Consider the following 26,099-nt stretch of genomic DNA (forward strand, 5'->3'; position numbering starts at 1 on the left):
TCCAGAGCGGTCACAATGGTGCACTGTGGGATACCGCCCGGAGGCCAATACCGTCGATTTGCGGCCACACCAACCCTAATCTGACATGGCAATACTGATTTCGGTGCTACTCCTCTCATCGGGGAGGAGTACAGAAATCGGTTTAAAGAGCCCTTTATATCGATATAAAGGGCCTCGTTGTGTGGGCGGGTGCAGGGTTAAATCAGTTTAACGCTGCTAAATTCAGTTTAAACGCGTAGTGTAGACCAGGCCATAGTAAATGACAGTCCCTGCCACAAAAATCTGTACAGTTTGAAAGATCAGGCATAACAGATGGGTGAGGCTATTGGAGGTTGGGGGAGAAGGGATAACAAATATAATAGGACATGGGTCATCTGGCTCTATTATAACCATTTGCTGACTACTAATATCCTCAGAAGCCTGTTCATCCCTTTGGGCCAGGCTTTGCCTGTTCAGCATGACTGAATACCACTACTGACGTGTAGGTGAGAGGAACGGTGTCTCTTCTCTGCAATATGTTTTTCTCTTGATTCCTAAATGGACTCTCTTGAACACTCTTCTGTGATTCCAGACCTGAACAAATAAGTTTTTTGAGCATCTGTTAGGCACTGAAGCAAGATAGGGTTTGTCTCTGGAAGAGTATTAATTCTATTTTTATTTCATTGTTCAAAAGACCTTAGAGTATTAGAAAATTAGGCCATTTCTTAACCTCAGGAGTCAGTACATAAGCCACTTCTAACAAACCATCTTTCAAAATAGAAGCTATGATTGTAATGCATTTGTGCAGTTCATCAAGATGATTTTTGAATAATGATTGAACTGTAGGATCCAGGCTAGTATATTTTAGTACATCAGAGACACAGGAAGTACAGTAGAACCTCAGAGTTATGAACTGACCGGTCAACCAGACACCTCATTTGGAACTGGAAGTATACAATCAGGCAGCGCAGCAACAGAAACAAACAAAACACAAAACAAACAAACAAACAAAACCCTGTATAGTATAGTACTTTGTTAAATGTAAACTAAGATAAAAAGAGGAAAGTTTAAAAAAAAAAAAATTGACAAGGGTAAGCAAACTGTTTCTGTATTTGTTTCATTTAAATTAAGTTGGCTAAAACAGCATTTTTTTCCTGCATAGTAAAGTTTCAAAGTTGTATTGCGTCAGTGTTCAGGTGTAAACTTTTAAAAGAACAACCATAATGTTTTGTTCAGAGTTATGAACAACCTCCATTCCCGAGGTGTTCGTAACTCTGAGATTCTGCTGTTTGGTTTGTTAGGCCACGTCTACACTACGGGATAAAATCGAATTTGCTAAAATCGGTTTTATAAAACTGATATTATAATTTCGATTTCATGCGGCCACACTAGGCACAGTAATTCGGCGTTGTGCGTCCATGCTCCGAGGCTAACGTCGATTTCTGAAGTGTTGCATTGGGTAGTTACTTCCGTAGCTATCCCATAGTTCCCGCAGTCTCCCCAGCCCCTTGGAATTCAGGCGTTGAATCTTAATTGTCGGCGGGGGGTTCTGGGGTAAATGTCGTCACTCATTCTTCCTCCGGAGGGGAAACATCAGCACATCCCTTTCGCGCCGTTTTCCCTGGAGATGCCCTGGCAGACGCCATAGCACGGCAACCATGGAGCCCGTTCAGCTTTTTTTGTTTTTCCGGCACCGTATGTGTACTGGATGCCGCGGAGAGAGAGGCACGATACTCCAGCGCTACAACAGGGGGGGGGGGGGGGGGGGGGGGAGGGGGGGGGCAGCATTCACTTGCTTTTGCAATGATAGCAGAGACGGTTACCGGTCGTTCTTGTACCGTCTACTGCCGGAGTAAAACTGGCAATGAGATGACGGTTATCTCTCCCTCTCTGTTTACTGTCGCTGCTATCATGAGTGCCCCTGGCTGAAATTTTTTTGAAAAGCAAAATTGGCATTGACTCACTTGGGACTTGAGTCAATCCCTCCTTTCATGGTTTCTAAAAATAGAGTCCGTCCTGCCGTAGAATAAGAGGCAAGTGTATTAGAGAACCAGTGTATCAGAGAGCACAGCTGCTCCATGTCAGTATACACATGGGGGTGCCCCCTGCAACAACCGCACCTTTGCTTCTTCTCCTCCCCCACCTTCCTGAGCTACCGTGGCAGTGTCCCTCCCCACATTTGTGTCATGAAGTTATAAAAGAATGCAGGAAAAAGAAACAGAGACTTGGAGGCAGCTCCCGGGGCTATGACAGTCCAGGCAGTACGGAATCTTTTCTTTACACTGGAAAGGGAGGGTGGGGCTGAAGCCCCCACTTGCTATGATGAAGATGCTTATTAGCTGTTCTGTCCTCTCTACTGGGAGTAACCAGGAATCATTCCCTCATGATATTGAGCAATTATCAGGCATGGGTTCTCAGAGATGTGGGCAGTCCTACAGCACCGTCTACCACCAGGGAGGGAGAGGGAGAGGAGCAGATACTGCTCTTCACTGCTGTAGCATTCGCGTTCTAACCAGCGCATTCAGTACACATAGGGGGTGACATTGAAAGTAGTCAAGGAGATGATTGCTTTCCCTTTTCTTCATGTGGTGGGGGAGGGAAAGAAACTGAAGCTGTTCTTCGAGTGCTTGCTCATATCCATTCCAGTTAGGTGTGTGCTGCGCCGCGTGCACGTTCGTCGGAAGATTTTTACCCTAGCAACACTTGGTGGGTCGGCAGGGCACCCCTGGAGTGGCGCCGCTATATGGTGCCGGATATATACCCCTGCCGACCCAGCCGCCCTTCAGTTCCTTCTTACCGCCCGTGTCGGTCGTTGGAACAGTGGAGCGCAGCTTAGCTGACCTCCGCGTTCCCTAGCTACTCGTAGTTCTTGTGTTCTTTTATTTCCTTTATTTTGCATATACTTATGCGTTTTTTTCTTTACTAGCATAGTTAGTTTATAATAGTTAGCAGGGTTCGGGAGTAGCCCCTTCCCCGCAACCAGTGCGGAGCCCATGCCCGGCTCACCGGTTCTTTAGACTGTGCTTGGACACCTCAGGACCGTTGCTTGACAGGAGATCCACACGACTCCTGTTTACGATGCCTCGGGGGGACTGCATTTCACAGCTAAGTGCCCATTTGCAGGCGTTTAAGCCGAGAAAAAACGGAGCGGCACTTTTACATTTCCCCTCCGCCTTCTGCACCGAGCGCTGGCTACTTGGCGGACAGAAGCGCCTCCTCGGCACCGGACCCTCTGGCTCACGGCCATTACTGGCACCGAAGTCGGACTCGGCACCGCTCCCTCTCTCTGAGGTTGCGGAAGCCACGACTCTTCCTGCCAGTGCCTGACAGCTCCCCGGCACGCGCCGTGGTTGAGCTCCCGGCTCCTGCTGCTTCTGTGCCAACTGCACCGCAGCCAGAGAGCTCATTTCAGTCGGATCGCCTGGCACCAACACCTTCAGAGACACTGAGGACACCGGCACTGTTGATTCCGGTCCCGCCGGGCCGTTGATTCCAGTGTCTGCCTGCTCCCCGGCATTCGCCGTGGTTGAGCCTCCTGCTCCTGCTGCTTCCGTGCCAACTGCACCGCAGCCAGTGAGCTCGTCTAAGTCGGATCACCGGCACCAACACCTGCCGCGGCACCGACACGGGGGTGCCGCAGCACCGTCGATCCCGGTCCCGCAAGGGTCGTCGAATCCAGTGCCTGGCCGCTCCCCGGCACGCGCCTTGGTTGAGCCTCCTGCTCCTGCTGCTTCTTGTGCCAACGGCACGCAGCCAGGGAGCTCATCTAAGTTGGATTGCCCTGGCTCCGAACACCTGCCACGGCACCAACAACGTCGGCACCGTCGATTCCCGGTCCCATAAGGGCCGTCGAATCCAGTGCCTGCCTGCTCCCCGCGCACACCGTGGTCGAGCTCCCTGCCTCTTCTTCCCATGCGAACAGCACCGCAGACAGAGAGCCTGTCTAAGCCGGATCGCCCGGCACCGACACCTGCTGAGGCACTGGCGACGTCAGCACCGTCGATCCCGGTCCCACAAGGGCCATCGAATCCGGTGCCTGACAGCTCCCCGGTACGCACTGTGGTCGAGCTTACTGTTCCCTCCACGCGGAGACATTTCCAACGGCGAGGGATCTCATTGCCCTGACAGAGTTTTTTCTGCCTGAACCCCCGGCACCATCGGTGTGGGTAATATCAGTCTCTTGGCAAACCACTTGATACGACCATCCTCTGTCAGCGCAGCAGAGTGGCACCGTTCATGATCACGGTCCTGCAGACGCTCCACGTCCCGTCGGCGCTCCCACTCCCGACGCCTCTTACAATCCCGATGCTGTTCTCCTCGGCACCGGTCGCACTCGCCGCACAGGTCGGTGTCCCCGTTCACCGACCGATAATCTTGGCACCGTTCTGGCTCCCAGCACCGCTATGGGCACTGTGGCTCCGCAGCCGCTCCCAACCTCGAGATCTCGTTCGACCTCCCGGCACCGCTCTGGTCTCGGTCCGGATCTCGTTTCAGGTACCACTGCGCCTTCCGGTACCGGCCTGGGTACCGGTCCCAGGTGCCGAGTTGGGCAAGGTCTGGTAGAGTCAGACTCTGCCCATGGTTTCAGCACCTCCATGGCCATCCGGTGCGCGCATCAGTGTCTTCCACACGCGGACAGCTCTTATGCTCAGGACCGCGCATTCAGTTGTGCCTACCAACAACTTGAGAGCCCATCAGGACCTCCTATGGAAGGTAGCACTCAATGTGGACCTCAGGGCAGGAGTCCCGGAGGTAGGGACCCGGTAGTGCACATTCTATCGGCGGTTGCCCCACTAGAGGGGCCGACCTGTTTATTCGGACCATCCAGGCGAATGCCGATGCTCTATGGAGGGTACAACTACTTGTCTGTCCATCCTCCTCCCTGCTCACTAGTCATTCAGTTGGTTGAGAAAAGGGAACGGCATGGCCAACAGGCGCCAGCCCCGAAATCGAAGGGGGCTAGGCGAATGACCCTACTCGGCCGCAAGGTGCATTCTGCAAGGGCCTTATAGCCCTGCGTGGCAATCAATAAGCCCTGCTTAGCCCCTATAATCATAACACCTGAATTACGGTGGATAAAGTTATGGAGCTTCTCCATCAAGTTTCCCGCCAAGAGTTCACTGCCCTCTTGGAGGAAGAGAAAGGCGGCCAGAGCTTCTCTCCAGGCCTCGTTACCATGAGGAGCATCTCCTGGCTTCAGGTTTCAAACTTCCGGCCTGTCACGACTTACCATTTGTTGGTAAAGGCCTCTTTGCGGGGAAATCAACCCCAGGCTGCAAAGCCTGAAGGGCAACAGGGTCCTAATGCGCTCTCTCTGGGCGTGCGCGTACGCCGACGACCCACTGCAGGCCTTTCCGTCCCCAGCCACACGGCCACACTCTGTGCCTAGCCACAGATAGAACTTTCAAAGGTGCGCCCGAGGGCTGCATACTGGTTACAAGCGGGATCCCACTCCTACTGCCTCTTGGCATGGTCCCAGTTAACTTCAGTTCGCTGTTCCTACACATGGTGGAGTGTGAGTACCACCTCCACTTTGTTCCAACCCTGTCCCTCTTCAGGGACTCCTCTCGGGCGCAATTCCTCTTACACGAGGTGCACACGCTGATGGATGAACGGGGCACTTTACTTCCCTTATTCCGTAATCCCGACTTGTATGGAGGTCTCAGACCTATCCTAGACCTACGAGGACTCAACCAGTTTATGATAAGGTTGAAGTTCCACATGGTATCCCTGGGAACCATTATCCTGTCCTTAGATCCTGGAGACTGTATGCCACCTCGATATGAAAGACGCGTACTTTCACATTGCCATCTCCCATCCGCACAGGAGATACCTCCACTTTCTAGCCAACCATCGGTACTTCCATTTTACGGTCCTGCTGTTTGGCCTTTCTACAGCCCCGCAGGCATTAAACCTAGTGTGTGGCCGTAGTCGCCACCCACCTCCGCCGACCTTGGATGTGCATTTTCTGCATCTGGACGATTGGCTTATCTGAGGATACTCCACGACGCAAGTCACTCGGCGTGTGGGCATCGTCAGGGACCTATTCACATGTCTAGGCCTGATGATCACTATGGAAACATCCACTCTGGTTTCCCACGCAGAGGTTAGACTTCCTAGGGGCTATCCTGGACTCCGAGCTAGCCGGATCCGCTTACCACAGCCACGGTTTCAGGCGATGGCACGATCATCCGAGGTCTGCAAACTTTCCCGACGACCTTGGCTCGCCCTTGTCTGGGTCTCCCGGGTTCCATGGCTGCCTGCTAGTTTGTAACCAAACACGCTACGCTCTACCTCTGTCTTCTCCAAGTTTGGCTCAAATCGGCGTACCGCCGGGACAGGGCCCAATGGTCACGATAGTCACCATTCCCTCGAGCACCCTAGGCTCCCTACACTGTGGCTAACTCCCTCCCTGGTGTGGGTAGGGATGCCGCTCTATCCGCCACAGCCCTCACTGTCCCTGACGACGGATACGTCATCTCTCGACTCAGGTGCTCACCTCAGTAAAGGGGTTCCAGCAGCAGCTGCGAGGCAGTGGCGTCTCAGTGTTTACAGCCAGCACAACGGCCATGTCCTACATAAACAACCTGGGAGGGACATGGTCCTCCTCCTTTTGTCAGGAGGCCATCCGTCTCTGGGACCTTTGCATAGCCCACTCGAAAAATCTGGTAGCATCTTTTCTCCTCGGTGCTTTGACTCAGCAGGTCTTTCCTGTCTCATGAGTGCTCGCCCTGCCTGATGTCATGCATTCTGTTGCCAGCAGTGGGGATTTTTCCCACATATGGGCCTGTTCGCTTACCACGAGAACACGGAATGACCGAGGTTCTGCTCCTCGCAAGGTCTCTCTCCGGGACCGATCTCGGACGCTGTCCTCATGCCGTGGAAGGGCCAACGCCTTTATGCCTTCCCACCGTTCCCCCGCTCATTGGGTCCTGCTCAGACTTCGCAGGGCAGGGCGTGCATCATCATGTTCACTCCAGCGTCGTCGAGGCAGCGCTGATACGCCACGTTGCTCGGCCTGTCAATAGCCACCCAATTACCCTGCCACTCCACCCAGACCTCATACCTCAGGACTGCGGCAGACTTCGCCGCCCGGATGCAGTCTCTTCACCTCATGGTGTGACCGCTACGTGACTATCACGATAGCAGGAAGCCTTCCACCTGGTCAACGTACCTGGCCAGGTGGAAGCGTTTCTCCTACAGGTGCGACACGCTCAATCTTACTCCTGCTGGGTCTCGATCCCCTCTATTTTGGACTACCCTCTGCACTGCAACAGCAGGGCCTAGCGGTGTCATCGCCAAGGGTACACTTGGCAGCCATCTCTACCTTCCTTCCAGGCTAAGGTGGTCGTTCTGTGTTCTCATACTCTATGGTTTCGAGGTTCCTCCAGGGCTTGCAGCGCATACACCCTTAGGTACGCCGCCCAGCCCCAACCTGGGACCTCAACCTGGGTCTAACCAGACTTATGTCTCTTCCATTCGACCCGTTAGCGACCTGCTCGCTGTTATACCTGTCTTGGAAGACAGCTTTCCTAGTAGCCGTTACGTCGGCCAGACGAGTCTTCGAGCTCAGGGCTCTTATGGTGGTTCTGCCATACATTCTGTTCACAAAAACCAGGTGCAGTTAGAACCACACCTGGCTTTCCTCCCTAAGGTGGTTTCGGCCTTTCATGTTCACCACACTCAACGCGATGGGACAACAGTTGCACTCCCTGGACGTCTGTGGAGCGCTCGCATTTATGTCGAGCGGACAAAACCGTTTTGTAACTCGCCCCAACTCTCGGTCGCAGTAGCTGGCCGAAGAAAAGACCTACTTGTTTCCTCTCAGAGGATCTCATCTTGGGTGCTGCCGTGCACCCGCACTTGTTATGATTTGCTCACATTTCCCCAAGCCACATCACCATGCGTTCTACCAGGGCTCAGGCTTCATCTGCCGCCTTACTAACTCGTGTACCTACCCACGAGATCTATCGCGCAGCTCCATGGTCCTCGGTCCATCCCTTGCTTCGCATTATGAAAAGAGAGAGATCAGCAACGGGAACTTTGCAGCCTTGGCTTCAGCAGTTTGCATTCTGTCATATTTCACTCCGACCCCTGCCTACATAAGGCTGGGGATCACTAACTGGAATGGAAATAGCAAGCACTCGAAGAAGAAAAGACGGTTACATCACTTGTAACTGTTGATTCTTCGAGATGTGTTGCTCATATCCATTCCACACCGCCCCTCCTCCCCACTGTCGGAGTAGCCGGCTAAGAAGGAACTGAAGGCGGCTGAGGTCGGCAGGGGTATATATCGGCACCATAGCGCGCCACTCCAGGGGGCGCCCTCTGCGACCACCGAGTGTTTGCTAGGGTAAAAATCTCCGACGAATGTGCACGCGGTGCGCACACACCTAACGGAATGGATAGAAGCAACACATCTCGAAGAACAACAGTTACAAAGGTGAGTAACCGTCTTTTCCCTGGACCACAGCCAGACACTGTGTTGAACCTACAAGACAGTTGGGAACTCAGCCAAGAATGCAAATACTTTCAGAGACTGCGGGGACTGTGGGATAGCTGGAGTCCTCAGTACCCCCTCCCTCCCTCCATGAGCGTCCATTTGAGTCTCTGGCTTCCGCGTTACGCTTGTCACGCAGCGCTGTGTATCCTGGAGTTTTTTTTTCAAACGCTTTGGCATTTCGTGTTTCTGTAACAGAGCTCTGATACAACAGATTTGTCTCCCCATACAGCGATCAGGTCTAGTATCTCCCATACGGTCCATGCATGCTGAAGCTCTTTTTGGATTTGAGACTGCATTGACCCGTGCTGATCAGAGCTCCACGCTGGGCAAGCAGGAAATGTCATTCAAAAGTTCGTGGGCTTTTCCTGTTTTACCCTGCCCGCTGCATCCGAGTTCAGATTGCTAACCAGAGCGGTCAGTGGTGCACTGTGGATACCGCCCGGAGGCCAATAACGTCGATTTCCGTCCACATAACCATACTCCGAATTGTTAATATCGAATTTAGCGCTACTTTCTTCGTCGGGGTGGAGTACAGAAAATCGAGATTTAAAGAGCCCTTTATATCGATATAAAGGGCGTTGTAGTGTGGACGGGTACAGCGTTAAATCGATTTAACGCTCTTTAAATCGATTTAAACGCGTAGTGTAGACCAGGCCTTAGTCTGGAAGCTCAAGAGCGCCTGAATTCTAACTGTGACTTTGCCCCTCGTTTGCTTTGACAAAATTGGCAAGTTATAAACTGTGTGTGTTTTTATATATAAAACAGTTTTCAAGTACATAAAAGGTCATTACAAGGAGGAGGGAGAAAAATTGTTGTTCTTAACCTCTGAGGCTAGGACAAGAAGCAATGGGCTTAAACTGCAGCAAGGACGGTTTAGGTTGGACATTAGGAAAAACTTCCTAACTGTCAGAGTGGTTAAGCACTGGAATAAATTGCCTTGGGAGGCTGTGGAATCTCAATCGGGGATTTTTAAGAGTGGGTTAGACAAACACCTGTCAGGGATGGTCTAGATAATACTTAGTTCAGCCTTGAATGCAGGGGAGTGGACTAGATGACCTCTCGAGGTCCCTTCCAGTTCTATGATTCTACGTTTCTACATCCACTGAATGGTGCTGATAACTTACTTTGCCCACAGTGGTGTTGAGAGCTACAAAAATGTTTAACAATTGTGAGGAGAATGGAGTTATGGAATTGTGGAGAGTGCACAAGAGAGAGGTTTCAACCAGGGAGGAGTTTGTATTGCTTGGTATTTTAAGTTTTTAAAATAATAAATATAATTTAAAAAGCCAATCTGGTAATAGGAAAAGGTTTAAATGTAAATATGTTTCCAATTATATGCAAAAGCAGAATTAAAAATAACCCTGGAAACTTTGAGAAGAGGCTTGATTTTTTTTTTTATTTACTTTTTTAAACTTGGCAGAGGTAGAAATTTTAATTAAACAAAACACACAAATTTAAACTACATTGATATCAAATTGTGCACTAGCTAACCCATTCAGCCGTAGGATCTTGTCACTATAAACATCATTCTCCTTCTTCTCCTGCTGCTTATGTCACCCACTTGTTCTTGCATCTTGTTTTAAGCCATCCAGTGGTTGTTTCTTGTGGTCTGACCCCACTTCATGATTGTGATAGCATGCAGTCCCCTTACTTAAAAGTTCCTCAAAGCAATGGGGTGAGAGGACTGCAACTTAACAAAACTAAACTTCTCCAAAGGAGTGTTTACTTTGTGGGCAAAAAAGCACAAGCTTTTAAATTCTAGTCTCAGTTTGGCCAAATAATAAAACGTTTTCATTCTTCTAGTAGCATTTTCAGTTGCTCCCCTTGTTGCCATTTTGTTACTGGTTTTGACTGATATATGTTCTAGTGTTTTTCTTAGAATTTTATCTTTGCTGTCTGCTGTAGTGTGTGTGACTAATAGTAATGTAGAAACGTAATTGTTCTTGCCTTGACATTTGATTTTGGTAGCTTTTCACATAACGTCCCAGGTAAACCCACAATTCTTGTTATTTGGGTTTTTATGTTTAATCTCTTCACACTATTAAATGTCTGTGCGCCTAATTAGAGACACAAAGTGGGTGAGGTAATATCTTTTATTGGACTAGCTTCTGCTGCTGAGAGAGAGAAGCTTTCCAGCTTACACAGAGCTTTTCTTCTTATCTGGTGTTTTGCATCGTTTGGTTATTTACATCTGAATTAGTGGTGTTTTATAACTACTTCACACTCCCTTTACACTAAAAGCAGCAGAGAATCCTGTGGCATCTTATATACTAACAGACGTTTTGGAACATGAGCTTTCGTGGGTGAATACCCACTTTGTCAGATGCCCTTTAAACTGTTATTAATCACTATACAAGGTAAACGGCAGTGAATATTCCCTACTAGGTTCCCTTTTGAAACCATGCTTGGCTTTTCATTGTAAGGGTGAGAAGTACTAATTTCTCCTTGTTTTAAAATTTCTCTATGTTATGTCTCCATCTAGTGGTTAAACTGGACAAATTTGGTTGTCTGGACTGAGTCAAAATTACAAATAATGTACTAAAGGTGAGTTACCTTTAGATGTCAGTAAGAATATGAATATTTTTCTCAGACAGTGGGAATAGGCATGTGGAGTAAAAATTACATCATAGCAGTGTTGTCAACTCCTGCCATTTGTATCTTGTGATATGCTGTGTCTAAAGCCCCAACAGCTGGAGTCAAGTGATTACATAAGAATCCCAGATTTAATTTTTTAAAAAGTTTCCAGATCTCATGGTTGCTGAAAAAAAAAATCCAAAAGCATGAAGTGAGTATGTACCCTAAAGTCTCAGAAAACAGAAGGCAAACAAAAAGAACCCAATTTTTATTTTATTTTTTTAAATATCTCAAGATTTTCTGGGTCTCAACTCATGATTTTTGAAAGCTTAGGGTTGGCAGTACTGTTATATGGTTATTACAGTACTTGTTATTTTTAAGTGACATACACACGCAACCATCTTAAACAAGTAAAGATTGGACATCTGCTCTGGTTTTAATTTAGGTTTTAAGCTTTTTAGGGCAGGGAGTTTTATAATACTCCCTGATCTTAGCTGGTGGTGGTTGCACTACTGTAATACAGATTGTTGTTATTAATTATTATAATACAGGGAGAGCTTTCTGTTAAAGTTCAGACAAAAACAGGAATTGACAGCAGTGCAGGGAGGGGTTGGGAGGAAGGCAAGAGTTAATACAGTATGAATATGCAGTTATTTAGGCTAATACATGCATCTTGAGGGTTCCACCCCATTTTGCTTGAAGGGAGTAGGTGGAGGAGTGGAAAAGAGAGAGAGAAATTATATGTAAATATTTGTAAGGTGTTTTGAAGACTGTATTTGAATGTCTTCCAGGAAAATCTGTACCATATTAGCCATATTGCCACTCACTTACATGTGGTACAAGTGGTACAAGATACTCCTGTAGATTTCTTTGTGAATTATTATTGCAATTACCTGCTTTCTCTCATTAGTTTATTCAGCCTATACATGTTTAAAAGTAATCTTTCTTTAGGGCAGTAAAACAGTCCAACATGTTCTTCCAGAGCTGTCTTCCATATAATGAAGTAATTTTCCTCCTTTAATTGCACTGAAAGTATTCTGTTGATCTTTTGTCCTGGTATCCCCAGATGTTGACTGCACCAGTTGTCTGCGTATAGCTTCTTGGCACAGCCGGTCTATGAAAGGCTGTGAATATAAGGAATGCTGTTGTGTTGCCAACTCTCCTGCAAACTTGTTTCAAGTAGATCAGGGGTTCTCAAACTTCATTGGACCGCAACCCCCTTCTGACAACAAAAATTACTGCACGATCCCAGGAGTGGGGACCGAAGCCTGAGCCTCTTCGCCCCGGGCCGGGGGTGCTGAAGCTCAACAGCTTCAGCCCCAGGCAGGGGGCCTGTAACCTGAGCCGTGTCACCCAGGGCTAAGGGCTTCAGCCCTGGATGACAACAGGGCTTGGGCTTCGGCCCCAGGCAGTAGAGCTCAAGCTTCAGCTTCACCCCCGGGGCGGTGGGCTTGGGCTTCGGCCCTGGGCCCCAGCAAGTTTAATGCCAGCCCTGGCAACCACATTAAAATGGGGCTGCGATCCACTTTAGGGTCCCAACCCACATTTGAGAACCACTGAAATAGAGGATCAATTCTATTTCTACAAAAGTGCTTAGCACCTTTGCAGAAATGTAAAATCTTTCTTCTTGATTAGTCTGCTGGGGAACAGTATATTCCCTGGAGAATACGATCACCATTCTGAAAATACAAGTAGTAGCTGACAAAGTTTGGAACAAAAAACCCAAGTTATTAGTTTTAACAATAAAAATACTATTCAGAAAGAAGAAATCTATAACCTTGTAGCCCCAGTGGGTTTGTGTGTTATCTAATGGGAAAATAGCGTTAGCATTGGAACACTATGTGATTTTTCCGGATAGCAGTAAATCCATCTAAAGCAAACTTTTGTGGACATAGCTGTGTTGGCCAGCCAATCAATCCAGGGAAGATTTCTCAGCAATAAGGATCTGGCGTGGTCCTTTTCAGATTCCTGCAGCAAAGAATTTATTGTACTATTTCCTTCCAATATTTTCTTGACCATAAATTCTCTCCTTTAATTTCTTCCTGATAGAATTTTTTCAAAATGTGTCAACACAATTACAAAAGTTTTTCCTGTGTCTTGTTTAACTGATCAGTGATGAAGCACAAAACCTGCGTCTGACGAAGTGGGTATTCACCCACGAAAGCTCACGCTCCAAAACGTCTGTTAGTCTATAAGGTGCCACAGGATTCTCTGAAGCACAAAATGTCCATTTTGAACTGATTTTTTTTTTCAATTAAAAACAAAAGGTCAGTGTTTCAGGCAAAACACACAACTCCCATTCAATAGTAGGACAATCTCTCTAACTGTCAGTGTATTATTATCTGGCCGAGGTTGTATCTCTGAGGGAATAGATGGCCCACGAAAATGGTAACAGTTACAGAACCTTTTATGACCTTAGACCAGAAATTTGAATTTGGACAGGTTGGTTTATAAGTGTAAGTGGTTATCATCTGATAATCTCAGTCCAGGTCCTTGTCAAACTTGTCTGTATCACAAAACCCACCATTCCAGTTGGTATCCTTATTGGTAGTTTCAGTAAAGAGGCCATAGACAGACTGATTCCCTCTCACCCTTTTAGGATGGCTTGCACTGCCATTGGCTGTAGTCTACCTGTGATGTAAATAAACAGAAGACCTCTGTCTCCAGCATTTACAATCTGTCTAAGATAGTTTGAGTTTATGGGTCCATACATTTCAGTGCTATCCAGAGACTGAGAATTGTTTTTAATTATTAGTCTCTTTACTGTAAAAGAACTAGTTACATGATTTTGTGTGGCCTTCCAGTGAGGCACAGAAGAGAGATATTGAAAATACCCAAGTTGGGTGTTTGATAAACTCCTCAGTTAGTAGCCTGAGTATATATAGTCTTGCAGGCAATGTTATAGGAAGGCTCTATGGATTTGACATTGTGGGACAAGACAGGAAAATCCATCCCAGATTTTATTTCTTACTAATAATGTAGTGTGTATTATTGTCTCTGGGTATATTAGTGGCATTCTAACACGTTGTATAGATAGTGGTATGCATACATGGCAAGCACTGAGCTAATATTCATATAAAGGAGTATTCCAAACACTTTTCTCCATGTCTGGCCAGTTACACTGGTTTTCCCCAGTCTCGTCTTTTGTAATAGCTGGAGGTAAAATGTTTTAGGTCTTCAGCTGACAAATGTGTCACCATACATGTAGTGCATAGTTTCAGAGAGCTAGAGTTGACTTGTAATAATAAAATCAGAATACTTACAGTTTAGAAACAGCAGCGAGTTTAGTTTGTTAGATTAAACATTCAGTAACTCATACAAAATGAAAAGCTTGTGTATTTATCCTATGTGAACTTCTGTCATTCATGAAATAAAGAGGAACTCCACTTGGAGGAGAGGCCAGCAGACAGACAAATGGTCTGATTGTGACATTAGGCTCTATTATTAAAGCAAAACTGTATAATGACCAAATCAATGATAATTCACCAAAAAGTCCGCTTAAACTCTGCCCAAATGAATGCACAAATCACTCCTCAAAAAAAAAAAAGAAAAACAATTATTTGCAATTTGTTTGGTGCTTAATTGGGGCTGCTAGCATTCCATTTTGAAATGTGACATCTTCACAACAGGATAATTTGTCAATTCCATATCAGAATTCTAGCTGGTTACTGATTGCTTAAGTACAGGCTTTAATCTGGATATCTGGAGTGAGTAGGCATCCTCTTCTTTTAGATTTTCAAGTAGATTTTCATTTCGGAGTGCATTTCTGAGGAAGCTTTTTCTTTTTAGCTGTGTCCAGGCTCCTCATAAGCATAATCTCAAGCAGACCTGCTATCTAGTATATGGAGTTTATTTGAGGTAACTCTATTGACTCATTGGATTCACTCCAGATTTACATTGGTGTAACTGAGAGCTGAATTTTGGCCAATTGGTTGTAACCGCAGAGCTCAATGCTATTTTATTACATTTAGGCTCACTTCCAAGGATTGCTCAGAAATGTACAAGAGTCAACACATTTCACTGTTTGATGTTTTTTGTTTTTGTTTCATACACTGATTCTGATTAGTATTCACTTCAAAATTAAAAACTTGAAATGCAAAAGATTGTGCACTAAATTTATGTTACTCTTCCTTGTAATAAGCTTTCTTCCCTTTCTTGATATAACTGGCATTCAAGCAACACTGTTCAGTTAATAATCTTCCCAGAACAAAGGCAGTAATCGCTGAATGATTCATCATCAGTTTATCACACTAACAAGCTACAAATAATCTTTTTGGATCAGGATGTGTTTTGAATTTGGGAATGGTTTCTGCTTGCCCTTTCTGATTTCTTCTGCAGCAAAGTCAAACAGTGCTGAAGATAAATTGCTGGATGAGTAGATTAGAATTCCTGGGTAACGTTTAGAGAATAAACTTTTCCGTTGGGTGTATTTTCCCCTTGTAGTTTAAAATAACAAAATAAACTTCTGATAATTTTCATTGTCATTCCATAAGCATCATCTTTAATTTTCATAGACTCCGAAGAACAGAAAAAATGTATGTTCCTTCTAAATACACTGTATCTCCTTATAATTAACACAATCATGTACTCTTGTTATTAAATTTATACTAGGAATGACATTATACCTCAGATTTTATAGGCACTTTCAAGGGGAAAAAAAGGGCGGGGTGGAATAAGTTTAGAGAATGCAAGCTCTTTGGGGGAGAAGCTGATAAAGGAATTGAGTTTCCACAGATGTTTTCTCTATAAAAGATTGCCGTAGATCTCTCTCTGCTAAGGCTGTTTAGATTCTGTATAGGGAATGTCTCAAGCTTTTATGAACCACTTAATTGTTGGAGCGCTGTATCCAGTGGGGATAATGGATAGAGCTGGTCAATACTCAGAATTTTTATTGTGTGGGAAATTTTGACTTTTTTTTGTAATTTCCTTTTATCTTGAATTGTAACGGAAAAGTCAAAATTTCCCACTGAATAAAAATCCCCCCCCAAGTTATTTCAGAAATATTGAAACATTATTCAAAAGTTTTGTTTTGATAGTGTTGAAGTGCTTTTTTTCAACCTTATCATTGAAGCATTTAACTGTATTGAAAGTTTGAAACAAACCACTTAGGTAATTTCTCATCAAAAATTTCCACAGAATCAATAAGTTCCTGCAATGCATTTTGGTTTTTAGTTAAATCAGCCTTTTCCAACAGAAAACTGATCTGTCAGAAATTTTTCAACCAGCTGTAATAACAGACATTCCTAACAGTGCAAGGTCAAATTCTTCTCAGCTCTTCACTGTTTGTAGTAACCTTCTTAGGAGCTTGAAAATTAAAATATCTTTTCCTAACAGTTTTCTTCTTTTGCATGTGTTAATCATTATTTTCTCTTGAATCACAAATTGGCTAATATAGGGTTGTGGGTTTTTTTTTTTACGTCCTTGTTTGTGTACCATTATATTGAATGATCTGAACGCTAACTTGGGAATAGAGTCTCTTTAGTTGACTTGTTGCAGAGAACATGAGCAAAACCTTAAAAATCGTTTAGCCACTGCTTGTAAATTTAATTACTGTTTTTAACTAGATTTAGAATTTGATGAATATTTCTGACTACACTGTATGTACTTCAAAGCAGGTGAAAAAGCAGACTTAACCAACTTCACAATATGTCCTAAATAATGTTGGGGAACAAAATGATTTAAAAGCCGGAAATTCAAAGTCAAGACTGAAACTCTCGATTTTAAAGATGTCATCCTTATCTGTAAAAAGAACAAGAGTACTTGTGGCACCTTAGAGACTAACAAATTTATTTCAGCATGAGCTTTCGTGAGCTACAGCTAACTTCTTCAGATGCACAGAATGGAACACACAGACAGGAGATATTTATACATACAGAGAACATGAAAAGATGGAAGTATGCATACCAACAGGAAGAGTCTAATCAATTGAGATGAGCTATCGTCAGCGGGGGGGGGGATTTTTGAAGTGATAATTAAGATGACCCATAGAAGGTGTGAGGAGAGCTTAACATAGGGAAATAGATTCAATTAGTGTAATGACCCAATGATTCCCAGTCTCTAAGGCCTGAGTTAATTGTGTCTAATTTGCATATTAATTTGAGTTCAGCAGTCTCTCTTTGGAGTCTGTTTTTGAGGGTTTTTTTGTTGCAAAACTGCCACCTTCAAGTCTGTCACTGAGTGGTTAGAGAGGTTGAAGTGTTCTCCCACTGGTTTTTGAATGTTATGATTCCTGATGTCAGATTTGTGTCCATTTATTCTTTTGCGAAGAGACTGTCTGGTTTGGCCAATGTACATGGCAGAGGGGCATTGCTGGCACATGATGGCATATATCACGTTGGTAGACCCGTGATTAATGATTAAAGAAAAATAGATTTCAAGTGAAAGGTTTGTACTTTACCAGAAAGATTTGATTTATTTCTCCTTGGAGTCCTTTAGTTTTCTCAAGTAAATAGGCTGATAAGGCAGTTTGAAAAATACATATCCGAGAGATTGTATTGGCTTTTTAGAAAGGTACTAGCCTCTAAAGGAGATACAGGCTATAACTATGCTAGAGAGGCTATGTTAGCATAGCTATGTCGGCATAGCCCTCTAAAGTAGAGGTAACATACTTCAGTGGGAGTTTTTCTGCTAGTGTGGAAATACTACCTCCCTGAATGACATTAGCTATGCCTACAGAAGCAGTTTTCTATCACACAGCTGCCTCTACACTGGGGGCTTTGTCAACATGGCTATGTCACTAGGAGGCGTGGTTTTTTTCACACCTCAACTGATATAGCTGTGCTGGTATAAGCTGTAAGTATAGAGCAGGTCACTTCTTTTTGTTTTAAAAATCAGAGTCAGAGTGGTTTCCTGTGAGCCATTCAAGTTTGTTTATGGTGTTCAGAAATGTGTTAAACTTTTGTTGTTGTTTGGATTTTTTCTTTTTCTTTCTTCAAGGACCACCCTTAGTAAGATTTGTGGAATATCCAAACAAAAACTCCAATCCTGCCAATACTTAATGTGCATGCTTAATTTTAAACATATGAATAGTCCCACTGATGTCAGTGGGACTGCTCATGTTTAAAGTTGAACATGGATGCACATGACTGGAGGATCCTGGCTATAATAATAAATTCTATTTTACTAGGAAAAATATTGCCGTGGCCTCCTTTGAACAAATCTGCAAAATGTAATCTCAAGCAATCAGGAGATCCCCCTCTGCTCTAAAACCCTGGCATGCACATGACTAGTGTAGAAGTCCCTATGATCAATACTGGAATAGGGAATCTGTTTAGGGAGGGAAAAGGAAAAACATTTCTGTTTAATACTGAGTGGTCTCCAAAAGTTTTATTTTACTCCTTAAATAAGAATATTGGAGTCACTTATAAGAACCATTGTTAGAGGTGGGGGAAAGGGAAAGGATTTATTTTAGACCATAGATAGAATTAATGCTCCACCACTGATGAATGAGAATGTTGATGTAATCAGCAGAATGCATGTTGGGACGTTTCATAAGGCAGGAAGCAGGGAGTTTTTACAGGGAGTGCTACTTTCTGACTCTAGGAAGAAAGGGAAGTTAAAATTACAAATGTATCCTTTTTGTTCATTTGGTTATCTGACATCTGTGTCAACCAAGTCAGGCTATTTATTTGTCCTTCATATCACAAAGATACTTGTTAAGAAAACAAAGAATTCATATATGCCCATTACTGCTATTGATTATTAAGGTGAAGTTATAATGCAGGAGAAGGGAAATAGTCCTATTTAAATAAGCTGCTGTTGCAGGAGGCTGTGAAATGTCCATATGGTCCCTGTTTCTCTCCCTTCCCTCTCACGCAAGGTTCTGCTGAAGGACAGACTTTATTGTCTGGAATGTTAAAATTGCTAAGAGCCATTTTGGACAACTTGAAAATGGAGAGTGTGTGAAAGCTTTCAGCTAGTGAAGAGGAAGACAAACTTCAGATTTAGTATCTGTTAATGCTGAAAATGACATGAACAGTACTGTTTTTTATATGAAATGTTTTTATGAAGCCTTGACATCTCTTGTAGTTAAGTTGTCTTCCTCTGCCACTGCTCCCAGTCCTTCAGTGTGTTAGCCTGTGAGACATCCTATCAGATTCAAGATCTTCATCCTTACTTTCAAAGCTCAGTATAATTTTACCCCTTTTTGCTCTCATTTCTTCCTGCTTTCAGCACATAGTTTTTCACCATCCATCATCCAGTTCTCTACACTTGGATAAGTTATCTTCTTGTTTGTCAAAACCTCCGCTCCCTCTCAGCTTATTTCAGATCACTCCTCTCAGAAATTCTTTCTACATTGTCCTCATTACTCCCCACTGCATCTCTTTCCTGAATTATTCCCATGTATTGTGTTGGGGTTTTTTTTGTTCGTGCTGTCTGTCTTAGATTGTAGTTTCTATGAGGCAAAGACTTTGCTTTCCTCTGTGAGACTTTATGTAAATATATGGCATGCTCAAGTCAGTTTTTAATGTTGTTAACTTTGTGCATAATTGGGTTTCTGTGTAAGAGTTCAATAATGTATGGAGATGTACAGTTACCAAGACATTCAGGTTGTTTAAGCTAAGTAAAAGATGTTTAGTTTGGTATTATAATGGCAAAAATATTTTCTTTGTATGTACCGGTCACATTTGTTGTCCCTAACTAGAAAATTAACTGGAACTCTGGCTTTTTTGTTTCTTGTTCATAGGGAGTACCAAATTTTTCGTATTGGTTGGGAACAATTACCTTCTGATTTGGAAACTGCTTTGGAAATAAAATGCTGCTACTCTGTTCTTTACTAGCTTCAAATGAAGCAAATTAATTTTTCATTCTGATATGCTATACGTAGTCCAAAATCACTTTTCCAGACAGTAGATATTTATCACTTATATGCTAATCAAAGTTTGTGTGAGATCACTTCTGATTTACATAGCATTGAGTTGTTACTCTCATTACAATATCTATTTCTTTGGCCCAGTTTTAGAAAGTGAATAAAGGGAAAATGAACATTTCAGATGACGTTTCTGTGAATATCCTTTCAGGCTTTGCTATCTAGAGATGCCTCGTTTCCATATAATACACAGATGCCTTACATGGCTCCAGCCTCCATTTGGAGCAGTTCTGAGCATGGTACATCATCCAGAATAGTACAACATATACCAGAGGTGGATTCCTCTCTTCATCCTGTGTTATCATTCCCTTCAGGTAAGACATCCAATTCCATATTCCCAACAGAATAGCCAGTTGTATTATAAAAATCCTAAGATTTATGATCTGACTTAGTTTTTATAAACATTTAAAGCTTTGGCTATGAATGAACCTCTTAAAAGAAATACTTCTCACTTGCTTATTACTTGCCAAAAGGTGCCTTGACAAATGCCCTTAGTATAATTTAAATAATTGGTTCTCAAACTTTTGTACTGGTGACTCCTTTCAAATAGCAAGCCTCTGAGTGTGACCCCTCCCTCTATAAATTAACCCCCTAGTTTGAGAGGCCCTGATTTAAAGGGACATGGTCAACGTAAAATTTCATCCTGCTCTCTAAAATATTGCATCTGCTATAGATGCATGTAGCAATTAAGATAACTACAACTGAAAAAAACTAGAGGCAAAATATTTTTCCTTTGTTTTAGTTCATTTATTTTGTATACTTGATAGCATTTAGTGTTTAATTGTATCTCTTGCACAGCTGGCCAGTTCACCTTGTTGGTTATGTAGGTCTTTCATGCAGAGACAGGTGAGATGTGTTTCTTTTTAAAAATTACTGTAAAAGCAAAAAAAAAAAACAAAAAAAAAAAACATTGGGGGATCTGGGACATGTGTAGAGCTTAAAACTAACTTTTACTGTTTTTAATTGAGTAAGTTTCAGGTGGTGATGTCCCTTTAAGATAAATGTATGAAATACTAATATTGTAAATGCAACATTTTAAGTTGGTGGTGAAAAAATCAGGAAATTCAAAACTGGTGTGCTCTGACAGGGACCCTAACTCAATTGCATTGCTCATTAAAATATATGTTTAACACTTAAACCAGGAGAATTGAAATAAAAAATACTATATATCTGCATTGTGGCCAAGGTAATGATGCTCTTAGAAACTTTGTTACTTCAGAAATTGCCTCTGTATATTTCCATATGAAGAATATGCATTGTGGCACCAAAGAAATCCATGACTCTTCAAGAAAACAAAGCCTATTGAAACCGCAAGCACCTTGTCTTGGCAGTGAATGTTTGGGGCTGAGGCTGTAAAAAGGGCCGTGCAGTCCCAGCCATCTCATTTCCTTTTGTTTACATGGCTAGCTTTGGTCACAGGCCTTTCATTCCATGCCCAAAAAGCTTAACTTGTTTTGCTTTTTTCCCAAGTGTTTTTTTTTTCTGGTGGTTCTGTAGTTAAGTTTTTAATTTTTTTTAATGTTTCTAGGAGTTCAGAGACTTTCTTTAAAATGAATGTTTTATTGGCCTTTCTGCAGTGTTGGGCAGAAAAAGGTGTTTGACCCCGACTTAGCACTACAAGTGTCACGGCTGATTTGACTCTGGTTACACCCAATCTATCTGTGGGTCTTTGAGTGTGCACTTCCCCCTTCATGTTCCTGGAGATGCATTTATATACCCCCTGCTTTAATTTGGCCTGGGGACTTCTTCAGCTGAAAGGAAAGCTGCTTTTAGACTGAAACTGGACAGTGCAGAAACTCCATTGGTGCTGAGGGCTCCCCAAGCACAGAAACTTGAACATGAGGCTGGGAGCTCCTTGGGTCTCTCCCGGAGCCCTCAGTCCAGGACCATTCTTTCCAGAATTAGGCTCATTCTCTTCCATTTTAAGAATAAGATTGAATTAAATTAAAATGCTAAGGAATCTTATATTTTTGAGGACTCTGCGCCACTCTTTTAAAGATGAGAAGACACCATCATGGCCATGGGGAATGTATTAGGAAGTCTTAGTTCTGTTGGTGTTTGGTTCTGAAAGTCTCTCTGGCCCTTCCTGTATTCCTGACCTCTCGAGTGGATGCTTCTAATGATAGACCAGCTCCCTAAAGAACATTTGTCTCAAACTGAAAAGCTTCCCTTTTTAAAGATGATCTGTTCAGCATACAAATAGAGAAAATGAAGGACATTTGATTACTACAAGGTCACTGGGGCTTACTCAGCCTGAACAAAGAGGGATGTTGCATTGTACTCATTCTGATACCAAAGACAACACCTTTCTTCTGGGGACTTACTGCTCTCTTTCCCAGAAATTTCAGCCTCATCAGTCATGAGACAGAATAAAGAAAAGCACTTAAACAGAGGCTAGGCTACAGTATCTGCTGTCCGTACACCCTCTGTATCTGGCAGGCCTCACATTTGAAGTATTGCCAGGAGCTTATTTTGTCTACTTTCCTGTCCCTCCTTCTTGTGGGGACCATTTGATTTATGTCCTAGCAGTATATAGTGGAAATACAATGGAGCACTGCATGCTTGAGATTATACAGTTCGGCTATGTGGCCTAATTCTCATCTGTGTTGCCTCCCAAGTCGTTTTATGTATCCCTTTTCAGAGATCTCTCTCATAAGACACTGTTCAGAGCAGAGGTGGCTCCTTCTTAAGAATGGGAGCCATTAAACAAGTTGTTTAACAGAACAGAAGACAAGGAGAAGTTGGTGATTGTCATTTTTTCCCATTTTGTAGGTAACCAAATAAGATAATGCAGTTGGACTGGCTTACCAAAATATATTTGCTTTTGGATAGGTAACGGTCATTAGTAGTATGGAGTCTTGCCCTCCAGCATATCTACAGCAACATGTATATTTGCCAAGTATTTGACAGTGGCTGCAAGATACCTTAGACATATGGACATCCATGTATATTGGTACTAGACAACTGGCAGTTCCAGACTTGCATGGAACAAATCTTGAAGGAGAATCTGAATGTGGTATGTGCTGATTGTGCCCAGAGCCTGTGAATAAACTGGGGCAGATATCCCTATCCTTTTAAGTATGGTATGGGAGTACATATTCACAGTCTGTAAGACATCCAGGTGATCCTCTCAACTTATCTCCCCTTATGCCCCCCCCCCCCAACAAAAAAAAGCAAGCAGGAAAGATAGTCATAATATTTCTAAAGTACAAAAAAAATCAGGTATATTTCTAAGGGAAAAAACAAACCTTTCTGGCATTTTTATACTTCATAAAGATTCAGAAAATGTACAGGCCCAATTTAAAAAAAAAAACTTTTGCAGGTGCCCATTAATCCTGTGACAAAAAACTTACTTAGATCAGTACCAGTTACTGAAATAAGCTGTTCTTTTTGGTTAGCAAAAATTGCTTGTAGAAAGACTTTTGTATTTGCAGATCTCCAAGACACGTGAGATTAAGATGGTATGTAAATGTTGGAAAATTATTGTCCACCCTTTTGGCCTTTAAATTAGTCTCATTTTTCTTCTTAATTTCCCAGCTGTCAAACTTCCCTCCCTTGACTCTTTACCTTCCTTTATTCCAAGCATAAGAGGTCTTCATTCCTCTCTTTGCTCCCTTCTTGTAAATTTGTTTCTGAAGGGCTTTTCAAACAGAGACATCTTTGTAAGTCCTTCTGCCTTTTTACAATGGCTAAATTCCTAAGCACTTGAAATATTTTTGCAGACTAAGTCTCCCCCAGGAAGCAAGTTAGAGTTCCCTGTTGCCTTTGTTGGAGACAGAAATAGGGCACCTACCTTGAAATCACCCCAGGGCGTTCAGCAATAACAGTTTTCAAAAATACCAAATAATTCTACCCGGATGGCTAGATTGAGGCTTTTGCAGATCACAAAATAAAAGTACAACGTGCTCTCCACAGCACTGACTTTTTGAGCACCAGTGGAGATGTTCTGGAATAGCTATTCCCGAATAACTTCTTGTGTGGACACTCTTATTCTGGAATAAGAGTACCTACCCAGGGAGTTATTCAGGAATAGCAACTGTTTTTTAAATTCACACCTTAACTTAATCTGACATAACTTTCAAGACTAAACAAGCTGTCAGAGCGTTGGGTCATGTTAGCCTACAATCCCCTCACCTTCTGGCCTGTTTCTTTATGGCTTTGTCTTCGCTGCTAAAATCAGGTGGTGTGGGTTCTTTTTTGGATTTTTTTTTTTTTTTACGGTGGAATAATCGATGTGCTTTAGCCATGGCTCTGTAAAATTCTAATGCAGACCAAGCACCTGTAACTTTTACTGCAGGGTAGCTAGGTGAGGTCAGCCACACAGCAGGGGGCATAGTGTGGACGTCACTTTTCTACCCCACAGTAAAAATTACAGGTGCCTGGTTTCCACTAGGATTTCACAGGGGCATAGCTAATGCATGTTTGTTTTTAACAGCGGGATAACTAACACGCATTTTTTGTCAGGCAAGACATATTCTGTGTGGACAGAGATGAGATTGTCAGGAATAACTTCACATCAGAGTCCATGTCTGCATCTTTTGCTTCTTACTTTCTGAGTCTCTCTCCCCACCCCCGTCCAGCCAGTCATCCCCCACACTCATGACAGGGTGTGCCTGAGAGCTAATAGTTCCCTTCTCCAAAAATGTCTGTCTTGCTGCTGCTCATAGTCAAGCTTCACTTTTGTCCTTTTTAAAATACATCCTCCTGGCCCCCCTCCAGTTTCGCTATCTGAAGACACTGTCCAGCACATGCAGCCAGTTAGTTGTGTCAGGGCTGCCCCACCATCACTCTTTGTGAGCTAGTGGGCTTGAGGCTGCAATGCTGTTTGTACAGAATATAACACAGGCTGTACAAATAGATTTTTCAGAAATGTAATACCAGTGTAGAACTCTTGGGTCCATAGCTGGCTGACTAGCTCAGATGTATATATCTCTTCCTTTGTTTTATAGATATCCCTCTTCATATATATTTTGAAACATTGTTGAAGGAGGACAAGATCAAAGGAGATCCTGTTGACACCTCAGCACTAGGGGTAGAGTTTAAAATATCTCCATCCAATGGTATGTGATGCAAAATATTTTGATGTGTGCAAGATTTATCTTTTAACTAGTTTCTCAACAATTTCTTTTTGTATTACTGGATGCTGCCTTAAATATGGTTTAGTGTTTTTAGATGGGCAGGGATTATGCTTTTACTCGCTACATGGCTAGCGTGCACAATCTGAACAGATCACTAGACTAGTTCTTCGAGTGCTTGCTCATCTCCATTCCAGTAGGTGTACGTGCCGCGCGTGCACGTTCACCTACTGGAATGGATATGAGCAACACATCTCGAAGAACAACAGTTACAAAGGTGAGTAACCGTGTTTTATTGGGGAGAATAACAGGCATGGGAGTTAGGAGGAGGCAGGTAATAAGGAATCGAGGGAGAAACTCATCCCACTCACATAGATTCCAAATAGCTGGGTTTTGTGTGGGTGAAGTGTGAAGGGAATGGAGAGGTAAAAGCTTCTATCCTGCAACTTGTACAGGGTTTGAGGCTGCTGAACAGTTCTCCCTTCTTGTTATTTCTAATTATGAGCGGGAATAACTGGTGTAGTTCCTCCTGATGGTTGGGTGTGAGCACCATTGGACCTGCATAAATACACCTGGTTCTCCTTTTCTTTGGCCTTCTGCACTAGTTCCCAAGAATTAATGAAGGGGCTACACAAGAGATTAAAATGCTCCACCCAGTATTCAGGTGGAGGTAGGAAAGTGGCTAACACTGTAATGCCACCAGGCCCATACGTTTCCATCCAGTATATTGTATTTGTGAGAATATAAAACCAACTAGTGCCAAAAGGTATTTCACACCAGTATGCTTTGACTCATCTAATTCACTAAGTCCTTGCTAAGCAAATTACGTAGAGACGACTTAGAAATAACCTATAGTCCTGTTGCTGATTGCTCTCATTAAGAGGAGCTGCTGTAGTCAGAATGAGCTCAGAAACTTGATAACAAACCCCTCCAAATGGTCACTGAGGGCTTATTTAAACACTGTTTTTGTACTGCTATATGGTTTAGAAACTGAGCAAAGTAGTACAGTTCCCTAACACTGATGCCTTTTACCAGTATGAAGGTGTGTATAGAATTATAGCATATTTTTATTAGCTTGCTTCCATTCAGGAATAAGTTA

The 26,099-nt window shown here is 43.4% G+C and overlaps 1 protein-coding gene across 3 annotated transcripts in view; it reads left to right on the top strand.

Moving 5' to 3' along the window:
• The window catches only part of KANSL1L (KAT8 regulatory NSL complex subunit 1 like), a 119,657-nt gene that overhangs the window by 75,416 nt on the left and 18,142 nt on the right, over nt 1–26,099 (top strand). For all 3 annotated transcript variants that reach the window (XR_012656622.1, XM_075069952.1, XM_075069953.1), the window contains 2 exons: nt 20,077–20,239; nt 24,875–24,985. Coding sequence is in view for 2 of the 3 variants with exons in the window: in XM_075069952.1 (XP_074926053.1) it covers nt 20,077–20,239; nt 24,875–24,985 (274 nt within the window). In the remaining variant the exon portion in view is untranslated. The remainder of the gene's footprint in view (nt 1–20,076; nt 20,240–24,874; nt 24,986–26,099) is intronic.

This window comes from Chelonoidis abingdonii, chromosome 10 (genome assembly GCF_003597395.2).
Source record: "Chelonoidis abingdonii isolate Lonesome George chromosome 10, CheloAbing_2.0, whole genome shotgun sequence".
Lineage (NCBI taxonomy): Eukaryota > Metazoa > Chordata > Testudines > Testudinidae > Chelonoidis > Chelonoidis abingdonii.